Raw genomic sequence first — 17773 nt, forward strand, 5'->3', positions numbered from 1 at the left:
AAGCAGGAAGTTCGCCCCGAGAAGCCGCAGTGGAATACATTAACCTCTTTGCCTTGGTTATTGCACAAGAAGGTTTAAATTTAGTGTAACATAAGATTAAAACTTTTTTAAGTGATTGTGTACAGGAATCTAAGTTCATTTAAGTTAAATTTAAAGTTTATGTTATATTACAAGTGCATCCGTCAAGTGACTCTCTCTCTCCTCCATCCACAAACTCCCCGTTGTATAAAATAATGCCTCATTTTATTATTAAACATCATAACCACTAGTTATTTGTTACTCTGTTAGATGGTGAATTGCAACCGATAAAAATATGTTTTCCATTGTCATATCCTGTTTTTTGGTGTTTTTTCCGGATTTAATTTGCATTTAGTTCATTTCTATGGGAAACGTTGATTTGAGATATGAGTAAATCGACATACGAGCTCAGTCCCATAACGCATTAAGATCATATCTCAAGGTATCATTGTATAGGAGACCAACAATAGGGTTAATAAAGTGACAATTGCTTTATGGTACATTGCCAAAATGCCTATGACAAGCTAAAATTGAGATTACCATTAACTGTTAAAATGGATAGCTGTATGCAATGACTACAGTGGATAAAATTCCACCAATATGAGAGAGATAATGTCGATTGCATGAAAGCTAAAGTCAAAATGACATACCAGTGAACCCAGGCTTGCAAACGCAATCGTAATGGTTGATGCCATCTTTGCACACGCCATAGTCGCACGGGTTACTGGCACAATCGTCGAAATTGACCTCACAGTTGGTACCTGTTGTGATAGAAATATTTGAAATGCATTTCTCCCTCGTAATTTAAGGGAATTCCCACAATGAAATTTAGCTTTAGCTGTCAATCTCGTACCTGATGTTCCGTGCTGACACTGGCAGATGTATTTGTTGACCAGGTCCACACATTTGCCTCCGTTCTGGCAAGGGTTACTGTGGCACTCATTTAGCTGATTCTCGCATCTGTAGCCCGTATATCCGGGGTCACATTCGCATGTGTAGCTTGCGATGCCGTCTATGCAGGTTCCATGGTGACAAGGGTCTGGTTGGCAGTTGTTGATGTTACTCTCGCAGAGTGTGCCCTCATAACCTAAGGAGAGTACAACTGATTAGAAGTCAGTTTTTCCAAGATGGCGCCGTCACGCGGCAGCCAGTGGCAGTAGCTCTGTCCACTATTATTTGTTTTTCGTGTTTTACAGCCTTTCTATCTTTTTTTAATTACATTTTAATATTTCTTAATACATTCCTTTTTACTTTACTTTGTACTTTATACTTTTCACCTTAATTTTTTTACAACTTTCTTTGTTCTGTTAGCCTGGGTTCTTTCTGCTACTTCTTTTTTGGACCATTCAGCCATGCCTACGCTGTCATACACATGGGACTAGCTGTTACAATACGCAGCAGAAGGAGCAACACCTCAATGCCGCTGGAAATTCTGAGCTGAACAAAAGTGCCGGGAGAAGAAGCGACGCTTCAGACCAACCATTCCATCATGGGATAAGATGGAAGAGCTGTCGGCGCTTACCAGGTCGGAAACAGAGTCGAGGGGTTCTACTCTGCTACTGTTGTCTTCAGCTCCAGACTACTGAGGAACTGTGCGGTTAAGCTTGGAAGAGTGACTCTGCATATTCTCTACCTCAGTCCCAGTCTGCAGAAGTTCCCCATCTTGTGGAAGACTTCCTGTGTGTGGTTCCAGTTTTATCCAACTCTACGTCTTTTTCTTGAGTCTTTTTCCGTTTTTGCTTCCGCAACCAAGATGGCGCTGCTCAAGTGGCAGCCGGTGGCGGTAGCTCTGTCCGCTCTTGCTCGCTTTGTGTTTTTGCTGCTTTTCTGTCTTAATGATTTGATTTGGTGATTCTTAATGATCCCATATACTTTGCTCTGCTTTGTACTTTGTGCTTTTGCTTTGTTGTTCTGTGGCCTTTGCGACTGTATTGTCTAACTTGTAACTATGTGTAACTATGCCTTTTCTGTTTCTGCATTCTCACCCTCTTGCTACTGTCACAATGAAATTTCCTGAATACGGGATGAATAAAGTTATCCAATCCAATCATTTTCCAAAAAGACAACTCCAGGGTTCCAATTGATTTCAAGATTTTTTACTTCTGTTTCAAGGTGGACAGAATAATGTGTGTTCTAACAATTTAAAGATGGAGGGAATAATATTGCCTTTTTAAAATAATTAAAATCAAACGAATAAGCTGTCTTTTTTTATTTGTTGATTTACTATGAAAACCTATGGCTCATGTGAGCTGCTTTCTTGCCCACTCGCCTTCAAAGCCTCTCATCTTCTACAGTCATACCTCTACTTACCAATGCGTCTAGGTACAACATTTTCAGGTTATGAAAGCTTTTGAGATGCAAATGAGTGCCTCAAGATAAGAAAGCAAGATCCAAGTTACGAAAATGTCAATACATTTCCTGTGTCCGTCATTTTATTTTGAAAATGTTCGTGGATGCATTGCTTAGTGCTTGACATGTCCACTGCACTCTACTGGGCTCTCTTTGGCTGTCTCCCAACAAAAACTCTCCATGTTTCAAGATTCTATTATGTCCGTTTGACCATCGTCAGTCGTTGTGTGTTTGAACTTATACTTGGAGGAAGCTGTGGCCGGGTGCCTTTGACGGACTAGCAGTCGACAACAACACTCCACGTCTCAAGATTCTCTTATGTATTTTTGACGACCGTTCGTCGTTGCGTGCTTGAGCTTATGCTTGGAGGAATCTGTGGCCAAGTGCCTTCGACGGACTCACAGTCGAGCCTTAACCTGAACCGCAGCCTGGGGAGAACATGGAAACTCCACAAAGGTGGACGTGACCTGGATTTGAACCCAGAACCCCAGAGCTGTGTGAAATTGTTAAATTCTGCCACCCCATTATCCAAATTCCAAATAAATGTCATTTTTTTGTACAGAACTTTTCAATATATAAATATATTTTCTTTTACCCTATGTTTGTCTTCTAAAAAACATATTTTCACGACTTTGGCTTCCATGTCAACAGGTTGTCAGTGGCTTAGACAAGTGATGGGTTTGTTTGCTATGTGTATGGTGTGCTGCTGAGTTGGGCAAAGCAGCAAAGAAAAGTCCTAACCAAGGCCCCTCGGGTCCGCTTTTGTTCTCAGCGACGGTGGAAACAATGGCGGCCTGCAGGATGTCAAACAGAGCCACTTCTCCATGCGAGGGAGGAGGGTTTACCAAGCAGCTGGCATGTGAAACAATGCAGCAGGCGATTCTAAAGGCAAGGGACTAAATAAACGTTTAACATTGAAACAAGCGTTAACAAACGCTGCCGTACACTTTCCTGCCAACCCAACATTTTTTTGTCAAGATAAAACTACACATACGTGATGGAATGAAGTACTTGCACACCATAAGGTGGAGTGGGGGTGGAACAGATGAACAAATGAACAGATGTCGGGGTGATGACCAAGATTCTTTTCTTGGTAACTAGTGATTCTCATTGACCCTGTGATCTTGGGGGCAGCACGGTTCACGGTATCGACCTCAAGTTTGCAATGATGTAGATTACCCCCTTCTATAAAACAAACCCACAACAACTGGTTAATTGTTCAAGCTTCTGACAAACGTACCTTCGGCGCAGCGGCACTCAAAGCCATTGGGGCGGTCGTAACACTTGGCACCGTTCTGGCAGGGTGTGCTGGCGCATTCGTCGATGTCGATCTGACACATGGAGCCAGTGAAGCCTGGGACAATCAAATAAAGAGGTGACGGGTCAGAAGCAGTTTTGTCCCTTCTTAGTGGCTGGTAGCAAAGGTCTTTGCTGTGGTCTGCAACGTCTGGCTCAGACTGGTTAAGGATGCATCATCTGGACACTGATGGAAATCCCATGACCTTGATGGTGTTTCAAGGTCATCGTAAGATGCTAATGCAAAGTGCATATACCAACTGTTAACCTGTAAATATTTATCATATTCACAGAGCATGTCCTGTGCTAGTTAGTAAGAGAAAATGTATCTTAAACCGTTAACGGCAATACACGTCCAATTGATTTTTTGACCAGTCAAAATAGATTAGATGTCCATTCCCAAAGAGTTAAGGATCTAAAACTCTGATGACCTACATGTCCACCGGGCTGATTTGAATATATTTCTTTCAAATAAATTAAGATTGGTCTGACAAGAGTGTGGGCGTGAATGGTTGACCGTCTCCTTGTGCTCTGCGATTGGCTGGCCACCAATTCAGGGTGCCACCCGCCTTGTTATTTTTTTTTAACTCTTTCAGTGCCATTGACGATTACAAACCTTTAATCATGTAGATCTTAAATATAAATTAAACCTCTTTAAATTAGTTTTTTACAAGTAGACATACAATTAATTTGGAGAGTGGCGGCGAATGAATGAATGTGCTTTGCCCTCTCACTTCAAATAGATTGTGGAGGTTCAGTGCCATTAATGGTAGACAATGAGTTAACAAAAAATGTAACAATATTCTCCATTTCCATCAAGAGTAAAACCAAAATCTAATTTACCCCAGAACAACAAATTTCCTGTGGCCTGTGACCTGTGATACTGCAAAAACAGTGTTGATACTTTTACAATCAAGTATCAACATTTCAGTATTGATAATTTGGTGAATTTTTGACAACCTGACTATAATGTTGATTTGTGGAATCTGATCAAATAAAATCCCTTCCAAATGTGACTTGTGTTCTTTTAATTCATTGAAAAATACTGTATATTAATAAGACTTTGTGGCTTTGAAGGCTTGAGAAACTGCAGCCTTGAAATCGCTGGGCAAAGTGCCCAGACTGGAAGTGAATTGCAGCATTGGAAGCATGCTGTTGATTAACAATGTGAGGATGGGCACTGTGTTGGTGCTGATGGGGGTGTTAGTAGAGGAGACAGTGGGATTGTTTTCTCTTTTGGGTGACCCCAACACACCCTCCCTCCCTTCCTACATCATCTCCACTGGCTCAATGGTGAGATGGGGTGGTGAAGGGGGGAGACGTCTGTCCCAGATGTAAATTGTGGACCTGGAAAAGAATCTCATTAGCAGGACTGCTGTTTCCCCCCTTCGCCAACACCAACAACAAGCAGGGCTAGGTTGAGGGAGACTCTCTTCTAGATTCCAAAAGGGAGGAGTCTGGGGTCACACAAGTGTCTTTGTTTAAGAAGCAAGAAGATAGGAAACTTCTTCTTTTTTCTACTGAATGAAGGTTCCAAACATAGTAAGTTGACATTCAAATCATGTTCACACAAATAAACATATTTTGAAGTGGTATATAATACCCTTCTGTGCATTTGGCCTTCCATCTTTTGACGCCACATGATTGGATGTCTACAGTGTGTATCATTGTCAATGGCACTGCAAGAGTTAAAAAAAGACAATTGACCTGCCATCATTGGCATTCAGTGTTTGTATCATAGTTGATGACAGTCCTCAGCACAACCAAACTTACTCACTAATAAAAATCAACTTTTGAGTGATTTTGAAGTCCATAACTCGGGTTGATAACAGGAAATAACCAACAAGAAGTAACCCAAAAATGGCCTGAAATCACCAGGAAGTGACCTTAAAATTAACAGGAAGTATACAGGAGGCTACCCAGAAATAATAAGGCATAATTAACAGATGTAACATGGAAATGCCTCAAAATAAAAAGGAAGTGACCTGGAATTGAACCTAAAGGTGTTTATTGACTGCCATTGTTGATGATAGATGTCCAATTCATTTTGAAATGGGAGGGCAGTAAATGAACATATATTCATTCGGTGCAAACCCTCCCACTTCAAATGGATTGAATGTCTACTAGTGTTCATCATCGTCAATGACATTGAAAGAAATACATTGATTTTTTTTCTATCTGCACAGTTGAAATGAATAACAGAAGCTAATCTTACCAGGTTGACAGGTACATGCAAAACCGTTGACCAAGTCCCGACAGATTCCATCGTTTACACACGGATTGCTCTCACAGTCATCTATGTCCGTTTCACAATAAGTGCCCATGTAGCCTACAAGACAAGAGTTTGCGCGTGAGTACATATGTTCAAATAATGTCCATTGCTGTGTGTGCATGTATTTTTCCATCAGCACAATAGGAAGAACCTGTGAGAAATCCTGTTTTAACATGTGATACTGACCTGAAATCCCACATTTCTGCAGAGCCTGTCTGTGTCCCATTCACCAGGTGCACGTTAAGTATTCACTGTCAGCAAACTTAGTAAGGGAAGGATTTCAAACTAGGGGCCTGTGGGTCAAATCTGTCCTGTCGCTTTTTTTGTGTGAAAGTAAATTATGCGCACCTACCCTATGTTTTTCACTAAACCAAATTTTCTGTAAAATTTCTGAAGTCCAGAACTTACAGAGCACCTGCATTTTTTTTTAATTGAAAATCAACAAAAACAAGGAAAAATGTGGTTTAATAAGAAAACTTCAAATTGAATTGGCAGTTTATGAGTTAAAATACTGAATTAGATTCCTTTTAAAACTGTTTAGGGAGCCGCGGGAACCCAGAGGCCTGTCTCTGGAAAGCAAAAAAAAACTTGGAAGGGGAGGGTTAGTAGTGAGTCTCTGGGAAAAGCCCCCCTTTCCCTCTCTGTGTGTATGAGGGTGCAAAGTGGAGCACAGAGGGGCCCTATTGTTCCACTCCATTCCCACCACTCTACAACTCATTACTATTCACTGCACAGCGCTCCCCCTAACTGGTCCCCCTCTTCACATCCAGTCCTTTAGAGCCTACTCCCAAGTCTAATTTGTATAGTTCCCAAAACCCCGGGATGCATGTAGGACTGTGTGTGAGAATTTTACTCAGGTTTTGTCACCCAGAGTCCAAGCCAACACTTTGACCATGCAAATACACTCCCCTGTCTGTCTGTACAGTCAGGATAGTGCACCCCCCTGCAGTAAGGGTATACAATAAGTGCTTTTCATTCTATTTTTTGAGACAAGACACACTTATTTCATTTTTAAAAACCCCAAGGCACACCACCAGCAAAAAATTAAATAATCAATCTCTGTGGCAGATTTACTGATTCAATCCATTTTGAAATGAATTGGACATCTAGCCAGGACAGAGGAACTCGGGCTGCTGAAATAAATCGATTTAACGACTAGCCAATGAAGTGTCATCTACTTTGATATTCAATTAATCATTAATGAGCCTTTTAATAACTAATTTCTATTTTTTTTTAAACTTTTTTTATCTTAGTGTGAATAGAAAATATTCTCCTTTTAATGTATTTTTTTTTATAAAAAGAAAGCAAAAAGGGTAAATATTCTCTATTTATACATTTTTTTTTTTGTCATTTTTATTTGTTATGTATTTATCATTTTAAGTAAAAAAAGGGAAAATAATTCATCCTCTTTATCATTGTTGTCCCAATCACTTATTTTACATTTGAGTTTGACTCACCCAATTTTGAAGATGTGCCGATACTTATGACCGATCTGATACCTCAGCAATTTATAAAGGAGAAAAAAGTACATTCAAATGTAATATATTTCCATACTTCAGACTATCACAATTGAATGGCTTTTATTGTATTTATCCTGTCATAAAATTCTCCTATTTTTAACTACGGAAATGTGATTTAGCAAAATATTTGCCATGATACCTGGCATGCAGATGCAGGTGAACTCTCCAATGCGGTCTAGGCAAGTGGCGTCATTCTGACAAGGCATGGAAAGGCATTCGTTAATGTCGATCTCGCAGCGTGGACCGGCGTATCCACGTCCGCATTGACATTGGAACGAGCCCTCGGTGTTGAGACACTTCCCAAAGTGCTCACATGGGTTTGCACCTGTAGGAGATTTACATTAATATTATATTTGCATATTTTAAAATATTCAGTAACAACTTTACAGTGTAATACAATTTTCCTCAATCCTTAACTCTTTCACTACCAATGACGACAATATACGTCCAATTATCGGACTCTTTTCATCTTTCTGATCCTTCTTCATTTTGACGGGAAGGGGTGAATGATCTTTGTTCATTCGCCCCAGCCCAGTCAGAATGGATTGGACATCTAGGGCGTCAATATCAACCAATGAGTTAAAGATAGCCCCAACGCTGATACACTGAGAAGCAAGTATTAACTAACTTGCTGTAAAAGACTGTAGTCCATTGATTAAAAATAACAGACATACCGATGCTGCATTCGTCCATGTCCTGGTTACAAGCTCCCCCCACAAATCCAGCAGGGCAAGTGCAAATAGCACGCCCGTTGAGAGGATTGGTGTCACACACGGCACCCTCGTTACAGGGGTTGCTCACACATGCATCCTCCAGGTGGCACAGCAAACCTAAGAGAGACATGAAGATTAAACAATACCTATTACGGTGGTACTTCTACATACGAGCACCTCTACATACGAGCAGCTCGAGATACGAGGAACATTTTGAGCAAATAATTATCTCTAGATACGAGAAAAATTTCGAGATGTGAGAAACCCAGGTGGCCAAGACATTAAACACTGTTTATCATTGTAGTCTTTTTTGCCGCATCTCTTTTGTGTATAACAGATATCTACGAGCACTGGGCGGAGCTTGCATTTTTCCGTGTTTTTTTCCCCGTTGGTCAATGCATAATACAAAGTGCACAACAATGGATCCAAAGCAAACAGGTGGAATGAAGAGTTGTGCAAAGAAAAGGCGAACGTTGACAATCACCATTAAGTGTGAAATAATTGAAAAATATGAGAGTGGGGTACGTGTCACAGAGCTTGCTCGTTGTCATGGATGATATCGTGTTACTTGGAAATTCCTTGGGGCTGGAGGTAAACGAGGCAGATGTGAATGATCTAATCGCCGAGCACCACGAAGAACTGATGACACAGGATTTAATCGAGCTCCAGGAGCGTGAACATTTGGAGATGTTGCGGGAACTCAGTAGCGAGGAGTAGGTGCAAAAGGGGGGCCGCATGGCTACAAAGGATATCAAAGACATGTTTGCGAAGTGGCAAGAGTTTTCTGATTTTGTAGAAAAGAGGCACCCTGACAAGCTGGCAAGTGGTCGCGCGTTATCATATTGTGAGGACATTTGTGCGCATCATTTTCGAAATATTTTGACGGGGAGGCAAAAACAAACAACCCATGATGCGTTCCTTTTAAAAACTCCCGCTGAACGTTCGGGTCGAGTCAACCCGGAGAACAAAGGTAAAACAAATTAAAACACAATTAGAATTCAGTTTTATGTAAAGTTACATTAAACATACATTTGAGTGTGTCTGTATATATTAATCCAAGTTAATTTAAATTTGTTTGTTCTGTTACGAGTGCGTTTCCGTGGAAGGTCCCCCCCCTGTCTTTGGTGTTTTTTCAGAGAGTTGGAACGAATTAATTTGTTTTTAGTTCATTTCAATGTGAAACGTTCGTTCAAGTTACGATAAGATCGACATACGAGCTCAGTCCTGGAACGAATTAAGCTCGTATGTAGAGGTACCACTGTACTTTATATTAAACTGCCAGCAGGCCACTTTTTCTGCTAGCCATTGGAACCAGATTATTTAGAGCAGTCATTTTAAACTGTTTGGTTTTCGCAAACCTGCTCTATCTCTGATACATCCACCTACCCGTCTTTCCAACAGGGCATTCGCAGAAGAAGGAGGCGACTCGGTCATGACACGTGGCCCCATTGAAGCAAACAGCGATGGCGCAGTCATCTATGTTCTCGCTGCAGTCGTCACCTGTCCAACCATTGACGCAGACACATGTGTGACCTCCAATGGTGTTGAAGCACGTTCCCCCGTTGTGGCAAGCGTTTGGCTGCATGAGACACTCGTTGACGTCCTCAACGCAGTATTGGCCTGGTGGTTAATCATTGGAGTATAATTAGCTCACATAATATACCAAGATTGTCAAACCGATTCCACGAAGGCCCATGGGTTTGTCCTGGATTTTGTTTCAACTAACACAGCACAGGCAGTTGAACCATTTTTTTTTTTTTGCTGGAACAAGAAGCATCTGACTGCAGTCAACTGATTTAATCTATATAGGTGCTCAGATTGGTTGGATGGAAACTTGCACTTACTTGGAGTGTGACAGACAAAGCAGAGTTGCTCTGAAAATGAACTGTTATTACATTTTCTCCAAAGTAACTTTGGTATATATCACCACTTATTACACTGAAACTCAGGAAACAGATAAACAAACTTTGTACTGTTAAAAGCTTTGATTGTGTGAAAGCTACAGAAGGCAGAGATTATGTAAATAGTCTTATATTTGAATTTATCTCTATGTTTGAGTTCAAGAAAACTCTATAGGGTATATAAATTACCTGATTTGTTACCATTTGAGGGCAGTAGACAACCAATCCAATTTGACTGCAAAGACTAGATTACACCACCTGCAGCTACTACAAGATTGGCTATGTTCACAACATTGTAGGTATTCTCAAATATACTAATCAATCTGGCAATTTTGTGTGTGTGCACAAACGTCTACGACGTGGTGGAGGTCTTTATTGTATTGACACAATTTTTTTTGGGACGGTAAGGGCTGACTGCGGGAAATTCACACAATACTGGAAAGGAAGTTTAGCATAGACACAAGATAAAACTACCACTGTTCTTTAAAAAAAATCACTTGATGCGACCATGGTGAAGAGATAAAATATTCCTTTACGTTTTCCTTGCTTGTAATGCTCTCACGCATAAAAAACAAGTTAATAAAATCATGTATATTTTATTATTTGTTTCGTGAGAAACAACAAAAACAAATGTTGCGTGTGCTGATCATTTCTTCAGTGGCTGACAAAGTATAGTCCCAGTGGGACGTACATACCACCTGCATGTTTCTGTAGAAGTCTCACATGTTATCGCGCGATTGCACCTGAATTAACACGTTCTCGTCGACCCCTCATGATTTCCTCTTTCTGATTGCTGCAGACATTTTTAGCGCAAAAGCAACCAGTAGTGATTGACCTGAGATGTTTTCATAGTGCGGACGCATCCGCATCGCAACTGCAGGTGCTGTAATTTTTAGGTACGAAGTTGGAAGGGAATTATTGCAGCCCATCCTACCAAGATTGGGCATACATTGCCGTGACTGACACTGACACATGGGCATTTATTGGCAGTACATAATAGTGGACGTCAGTGTCAAGCATCATACCTGTCCATTCAGGTGCGCACTGGCAATTATATGTGTTGACTCCATCTACACATATCCCTCCATTCATACATTTGTGTCCTGGGCAGTCATCCACATTATTCTCACAGTTGTGGCCCTCAAAGCCTGCGGATAGAAAGAAAAGATTATGACAAACAACACATTAAGTCACGCTCCTCGTTAAGCAACATAATCAATTTAACTCAACCCTGAGTCATGTTTCCCACACTACGGGCGGCATGAGGCAGTAAAAAGGTCGAGAGTGTGTCCGGCTGTTCACATGCACTCGTGAGGGTTCACACACGATGCCTGCAACAGCAATGATGGCCGCCTCTGAGGCCGACAATCCCTTCGATGTTTGCTTGTTTTATAATCTCTCAGTTTCAATGACTTCCTTTCTGGCAAGAGACATTTCCTGTCAACTCCCCAGTGGCAAGACAGAAGGTCCATAAAGTAAATTCCTTCTACTATGGACATAGTGGAGCGTGGGCCGCCTCTGACTTCTCACTACTGCCGCCATCCCGATTCTCATCGGGAACTATAAATAGCAGGCGGGAAGCTGAACAGCGATGTAGGAGTAAATCCCAGAAGTTGTGCTTGAAACTGCGTCATTTGCCCTGGGAAAATCTCCCGTCTTGTGAAAACAGTGGGCCTGTGAGCTGTGATCATGATGGTTTACATGTGTGTAAAGCAACAAACCCCCTGACTCACATGGGGGATAATGAAGCAATGTAGTTAAGTCATAGTGTAACGTTGTCTTGTCTGATGCTAAAATTTCCAACTCGAGAACAATAGACAAATGGTAGTTTGCTGCCACCCCTCTCAGTTCAGATGGATTGGACATTTACTAGTGATAAACAAATTGACTTTTATTTTAACATTGATAACATTGATGAGTGAAGGCAGGAGCGGCCCAGTGGATAAATGGTTACGTGTCGGCCTCACAGTTCTGGGGTCGAGGGTGCTGTCCCAGGTCAGTTCTCACTGTGTGGAGTTTGCATGGTCTCCGTGGGCATGCATGATTTTCTCCAGGTACTACGGTTTCCTCCCACATCCCAAACACATGCATGGTAGGCTGGTTGAACCCTCTAAATTCCCCCTAGGTATGAGTGTGAATGTGAATGGTTGTCTGTCTTCCTGTGCTCTGCGATTGGCTGACCACCGATTCAGGGTGTGCCCCACCTGGTGCCCATAATTACCTGGGATGAACTCCAGCACCCCCCATGACCCTAGTGAATATAAGCGTGTCGGAAAATGAATGAATGATAGAATGCCCTATGATTAAATGTCTGTAATTATCAATGGCACAAGAAAGAGTTAATATAATGTTCCAGATGGATTAAAGTAGTAATAGCCGCAATTTAAATATCAAAATATCAAAATTTGGGGCCTGTTTTTTTTTCACTTTGCATGTATGACTAAGTATCTAAAATGAAATAAAAAGTGAATTTGTATTGAACCTGTGTTCCACGATTTTCCACGGATATTTAAATGTAATCAAGTGCATCTGTATAACATACAAAGTGTCAGGTTTTTTCATGCTACCTGGCAGGCATGCACATTCATAGGAATGGTCATTCATCTGGCGACAGGTGCCGCCGTTGAGGCACTGTGAAGGAGCGCAGGGCTGGATGGACACCTCACACGTACGTCCACTGTACCCGGGTGGACATTGACATCGAAAAGAGCCATGGGTGTCGATGCAGAGGCCGGCATTGAGACAAGCGCCAGACTTTCGGCACTCATCCACGTCGCTACGGCAGTTCTTTCCCTGGAAGCCCGGCGGGCAGGAGCAGTTGTAGTGGTTATTCCAGTTGGCACAGCGGGCACCATTGGCACATGGACTTGTGGCACATGCATCAATGAGTGAGCAGTCTGGGCCTGGAATCAAAGGTGTTCCTTTTATGACATAATTGACAAGAGCTGATACTGTATGTATCTTTCAGACTATGAGGCACACCCTATTGATATTCCCCCAAAAATCCCAAGATTAATTTTTAAAAACCAAATCTTTCAGGACCACAGACGATTGTAGACATCAATTCAGGTGGCATCCAATCATCATTTGGCTGTCAACTAAAATGCGTTTGTCACTAGTTGACGTTCATTTCATTTTAATTAGCAGGGTGGAAGCGGATGAATGGATTGGACCGTTAATGATTGCAAGAGCGTTAACTAGACTCAAAATATACTCAATACTATTTTCAATATTAAATAAATTTAAAAAAACTAGACAGTACTTCTCAAAAAGGGCGACGAATAACAGTGACCCTAATGTTTTTGTCCAAGGAAAAACAATCAATGTAGTCCAAGAATGTAAATACCTAGGAATCACTCTTGACTCTCAACTTATCTTTAAACGACAGATAAAAAACACACCGAATAAAATTTAATTCGATTTGTCCATTTTTAGGTCCATTAGAAACAATCTAACGCCAGAATAGGCAAAACTATATTTTGACACAATGATCATATTACACATGACTTACTGCCTAACGAGTTGGTCATTGACCTGCAAAACAACATTAAACCAATTGAACTCATTTATAAGCAAGGTCTGAAAGTATTGGACCAAAAAACAAAAACGCACCACTACTGTCAGATAATTAAAAAAACACAAACGCCTGAACTGGGACAATACTGTTGAATATGCAGATGCCACCTTAGTTTACAAAATCTTCCATCACAACGCTCCTTCTGCACTGAAAGATTTTGTACAAAAAATCCAACACATCAACAATGGCTGGCTCTAGGGTTGACCGTGTAGTTCCCTTCAAAAAGAGTGCATTCAGTCAAAGCACCTTCTCAATCTGTGCCGCACATACCTGGAACTCAATTCCAATTAACATACGTGAACCTCTTCACCAATCATCTTAAAGCCTGGCTGTTAGATGAACACAACTGCGATCACAACGCTGTCTAAAACTGTGCAACTCGTGTGTGTGTGTGTGTGTGTGTGCGCATGTGTGAGTGTGTGTGTGTGTGTGTGTGTGTGTGTGTCTGTGTGTAAGGCTAGTATGTGTCATTGTTTATCTTCAACCTAGACAAGGAACTAAAGATGGAAATTAGCCTTTGGCTACAATCATACATATTTACATTTATATGTTCATTAACATGAATATGAATGTGTTCATTAATCTGTGCTATCCCTTATTAAATAAATTAAATACTCAAAATAAAAAAATAAAGGATTTTAAGTGTGCCTTATTGTTTGAAAAGGAAAAAGACAGGCATACCTCTGAATCCCCGTTGGCACACACAGCTATACTGAGGGATCCCATTGACCACTTGGCTCCTGCAAGCGGCCCCATTAAGGCATGGCGATCGATGACAAGGATCCAGGTGCTGACAGAGTGGACCGATGAATCCTGGACGACATCTAGGCAAAATAATGCATATTTGAACATCAAGTCTCTGCGCTGAGTGACAAAAAAGGTAGCAAGCAAAAACTAAAGAATGAAACTTTTGGATCCAACTCGGTCCTTTTACATTCATTAACTCATTACTTGCCATTGACATCAATAGATGTCACAATCATTTAAAATGGGAGGATTTGCTTTGAATATTCAGTGCCACTGACGTTCGTTTCTCCATTTGCCCCTCCCAGTCAAAATATAGACCAATAGATTGGATCTCTAGGCAGCCTATGACTTAATAGTCTACTCAGGTTTTCAACTTGATATTTCCACTTTAAAAACTACTTCATACTATTTAAAACCTCATAAATATAGAACCCAAATTATTATTATTTAAATGTTTGAATGCAAAAATATACTATATTAAATTTAGTGATGTCTCGATCTGATACTCAGTATCGATATTGACGCTCGATATAACTATTTTTGAGTATTGAATTTGGTCACAATATCGGGTCCAATCGAGTACCATATTTACTCGCATATAAGCCGCTTTTGTCGGACAATGAAAGTGACAACTATTGCAGTAATATGAACCATCGAAGAAAATTGAGATATTTCGACATTACAAGCAATTTGGCCACCACATCAAGATAGACTTATTTCTTTTTACAAATGGAATAATTTGATATTTTGCATTTACAAAGACAGGCATATTAACTCATGATATTGACCCTAATAATATGCTTTTGAGTCCTACATTATCTCAGAAATACCACGTGTGATGATTTTTCTTAAGATTTTCCCTTCAAAGTAACACATTTGCACTCCCTATTAAAACCATAGATGAGGTGAAAATTGTGAATCAGGGGGCATGTCTTTCAACAATTTTAAGGATAAAGGCTTATACGCGCAGGCGGCTTATACGCGTAGGCGGCTTATATGCGAGTAAATACGGTAGTTGCGTGTCCTTTTAGTACTATCCTGCTTTTTGGCAATCCACAAGGCAAACATGTTCGCTGAGCAGGGCTAAATCTCTTTAGAGCTAACATATCATTGTTTGATGTTGTAAATAAACTACTCCTTGACTTTAATACAAATAAAAGTGATCACTATTTACTGGTTGCACTATATTTTGCATTATTTTTACTGATTGATAAAAAAAAGTCAGTATAGGAACATCCTTATCAAGAGTAGCACAAAATCAAAGTTACCCCATGAAAACAAATTTCTAGTGACCTGTGGTACTGCAAAAACAAATGTACAAATGAATAAAACATTCATTTATTTTCTGAACCGCTTATCCACGTAGGTGGTGCTGGAGCCTAACCTGGCCAACTATGCGCACCAGGCAGCAAGCACGCTGAATTAGTGCCCAGCAAATCGCTGGGCAAAGAATAAAACAAATGTCACAAATTAATCAAAAATTATGGGCAGTACTGAGTAAAATACTCAAAAATAAATTGAACAACAGTTCCATGGGCTGAGTAACGATACTTTTGCAATCAAATGTCATATCCGGATACAACAATTTAGGATCGATACTTTTCGACAACCCAATTCAAAAATATACCACACCAGGCAATTCAAACTCCGTTAGATCTCTTTCCTGACTTATATTGTGGTACGAGACTGGCGTATACGCCCTGGAATTATTTCATATTAGCGCCAGTTCCTTCAAAAGTCCAATGTGGTTTTTGTGGAATGATTGATACACTCACAAATGGAGCCGGGCCATATCCTGAAAGAAGGGATATAACAAACACGCAATTTGGCTTTCCAGCTGGAGAGACCCATTTTTTTTCAGTGTCAGCTAACATTCCTCCATCGTTATGGGTTTTCCGCAGGTCGGCTCTAAAGACTAACACACCCAGCGATGGGCTGCTGGGAAGCCCAAAATGATTCCGCCCCTACGGCATAAGGAAAATGGGGTCCAGACTCAGCACATATTTTGTAAATGGGAAGAGGGAACTGTGATATTTGGAGATGAGAGCCTTGTCTCCTACAGGAGACACTATCTATCTTGAATTTTACCTAAACATATCAAGAACATCAGTACAGGAATACCTTGACATACGAGTGTCCCAACAGAAGAGAAATTTGAGAAAATTCCAAGCAAATAATTTACTAGAGACACGAGACAATTTTAAGATACAAGCACACGAGCCAGGTGGCCGAGATGCGAAAGGCTGCTTAAGATGACAGCGCACGTCTTTCTCGTCGTATCTCCCTCGTGTGAAGATATCTACGAGCACTGGGCAGAGGGTTGCATTTTTTCCCGTGTTTTTTGGGGGGCGTTAGTCAGAATTAAGGGAAAAACAATGGGTCCAGAGCAAGCCGGTGCAATGAAGGGTAGTCCAAAGAAAAGGCGTATGATGACAATTGATATTAAGCACGAAATAATCGTAGTGTACGCGTGACTGAGCTGGCACGCCAATACGAGAGGAGTACTTTGACTATATGCACCATACTGAAGCAAAAGGACGCTATTAGGGGTATCAACCCTTCCAAAGGACTAATCATAATTTCCGAGCTACACAGTGACATTTATAACAACATGGAAAGCCCTCTTTTAATAAAGATAAAAGTAAAACAGTTAGCGGGAGATAGCGTGACCGAATCAATAATATGCGAAAAATCCAGCGGAATTTACATGAATTAAAAAGCAAAGCAAGCATCTGAAAAAGGGGAGCCTTCAAAACCACCAGAGTCCTTCATTTAAGTTAAATTTATGTTTATGTTTTGTTACAAGCGTGTTGCCATTCAACAAGTTTCTCTCTCTCCCCTCCATGCACTCCGCGTTGTACTGATTAATGTGTCATTTTAGTATTGAACATCATAACCACTAGATAGTTATTTGTTACTCTGTTAGTAGATGGTGAATTACAACCAATAAAAATGTTTTTCCATTGCAATATCCTGTTTTTCATGTTTTTTTTTAGAGGGTGGGGACGAATGAATTTGTATTTAATTAATTTCTATGGGAAAAGTAGATTTAAGATTCGAGTAAATCGGCATATGAGCTCGGTCCGGGAACGCATTAAGCTTGTATCTCACGGTATTACTGTAATAGGAGTACCCGATTGCTCTCTATGGGCTGATGAAAGTTCAGAGGAGGTTAGTGATAAGTTAGTTTGTGTCAGAAACCTGACACCCACTGGAGCCTCTGGCTTGGGACAACCCCCCTCTTCAAACAGGCTGATGACAGAGCAATGCTGGCTGGGTTTGACTTCACCCTGCGGCACTGTCTTTTCTTTCACTGGTGAAGAACCATTGGGCATAATCAACAATGGATTTCCCTGTTTTACTTTCTACAAACTTCATTT

The 17773-nt window shown here is 40.7% G+C and overlaps 1 protein-coding gene across 2 annotated transcripts in view; it reads right to left on the minus strand.

Moving 5' to 3' along the window:
- notch3 (notch receptor 3) overlaps positions 1-17773 on the minus strand; it is a 52304-nt gene that overhangs the window by 19303 nt on the left and 15228 nt on the right. For both annotated transcript variants that reach the window (XM_077618778.1, XM_077618779.1), the window contains 10 exons: positions 14328-14470; positions 12637-12972; positions 11095-11217; positions 9555-9788; positions 8130-8285; positions 7595-7780; positions 5879-5992; positions 3608-3721; positions 872-1105; positions 669-779 (listed from right to left, as the gene is read on the minus strand). In XM_077618778.1, coding sequence (XP_077474904.1) covers positions 669-779; positions 872-1105; positions 3608-3721; positions 5879-5992; positions 7595-7780; positions 8130-8285; positions 9555-9788; positions 11095-11217; positions 12637-12972; positions 14328-14470 — 1751 coding nt within the window. The remainder of the gene's footprint in view (positions 1-668; positions 780-871; positions 1106-3607; positions 3722-5878; positions 5993-7594; positions 7781-8129; positions 8286-9554; positions 9789-11094; positions 11218-12636; positions 12973-14327; positions 14471-17773) is intronic.

This window comes from Stigmatopora argus, chromosome 14 (assembly GCF_051989625.1).
Source record: "Stigmatopora argus isolate UIUO_Sarg chromosome 14, RoL_Sarg_1.0, whole genome shotgun sequence".
Lineage (NCBI taxonomy): Eukaryota > Metazoa > Chordata > Actinopteri > Syngnathiformes > Syngnathidae > Stigmatopora > Stigmatopora argus.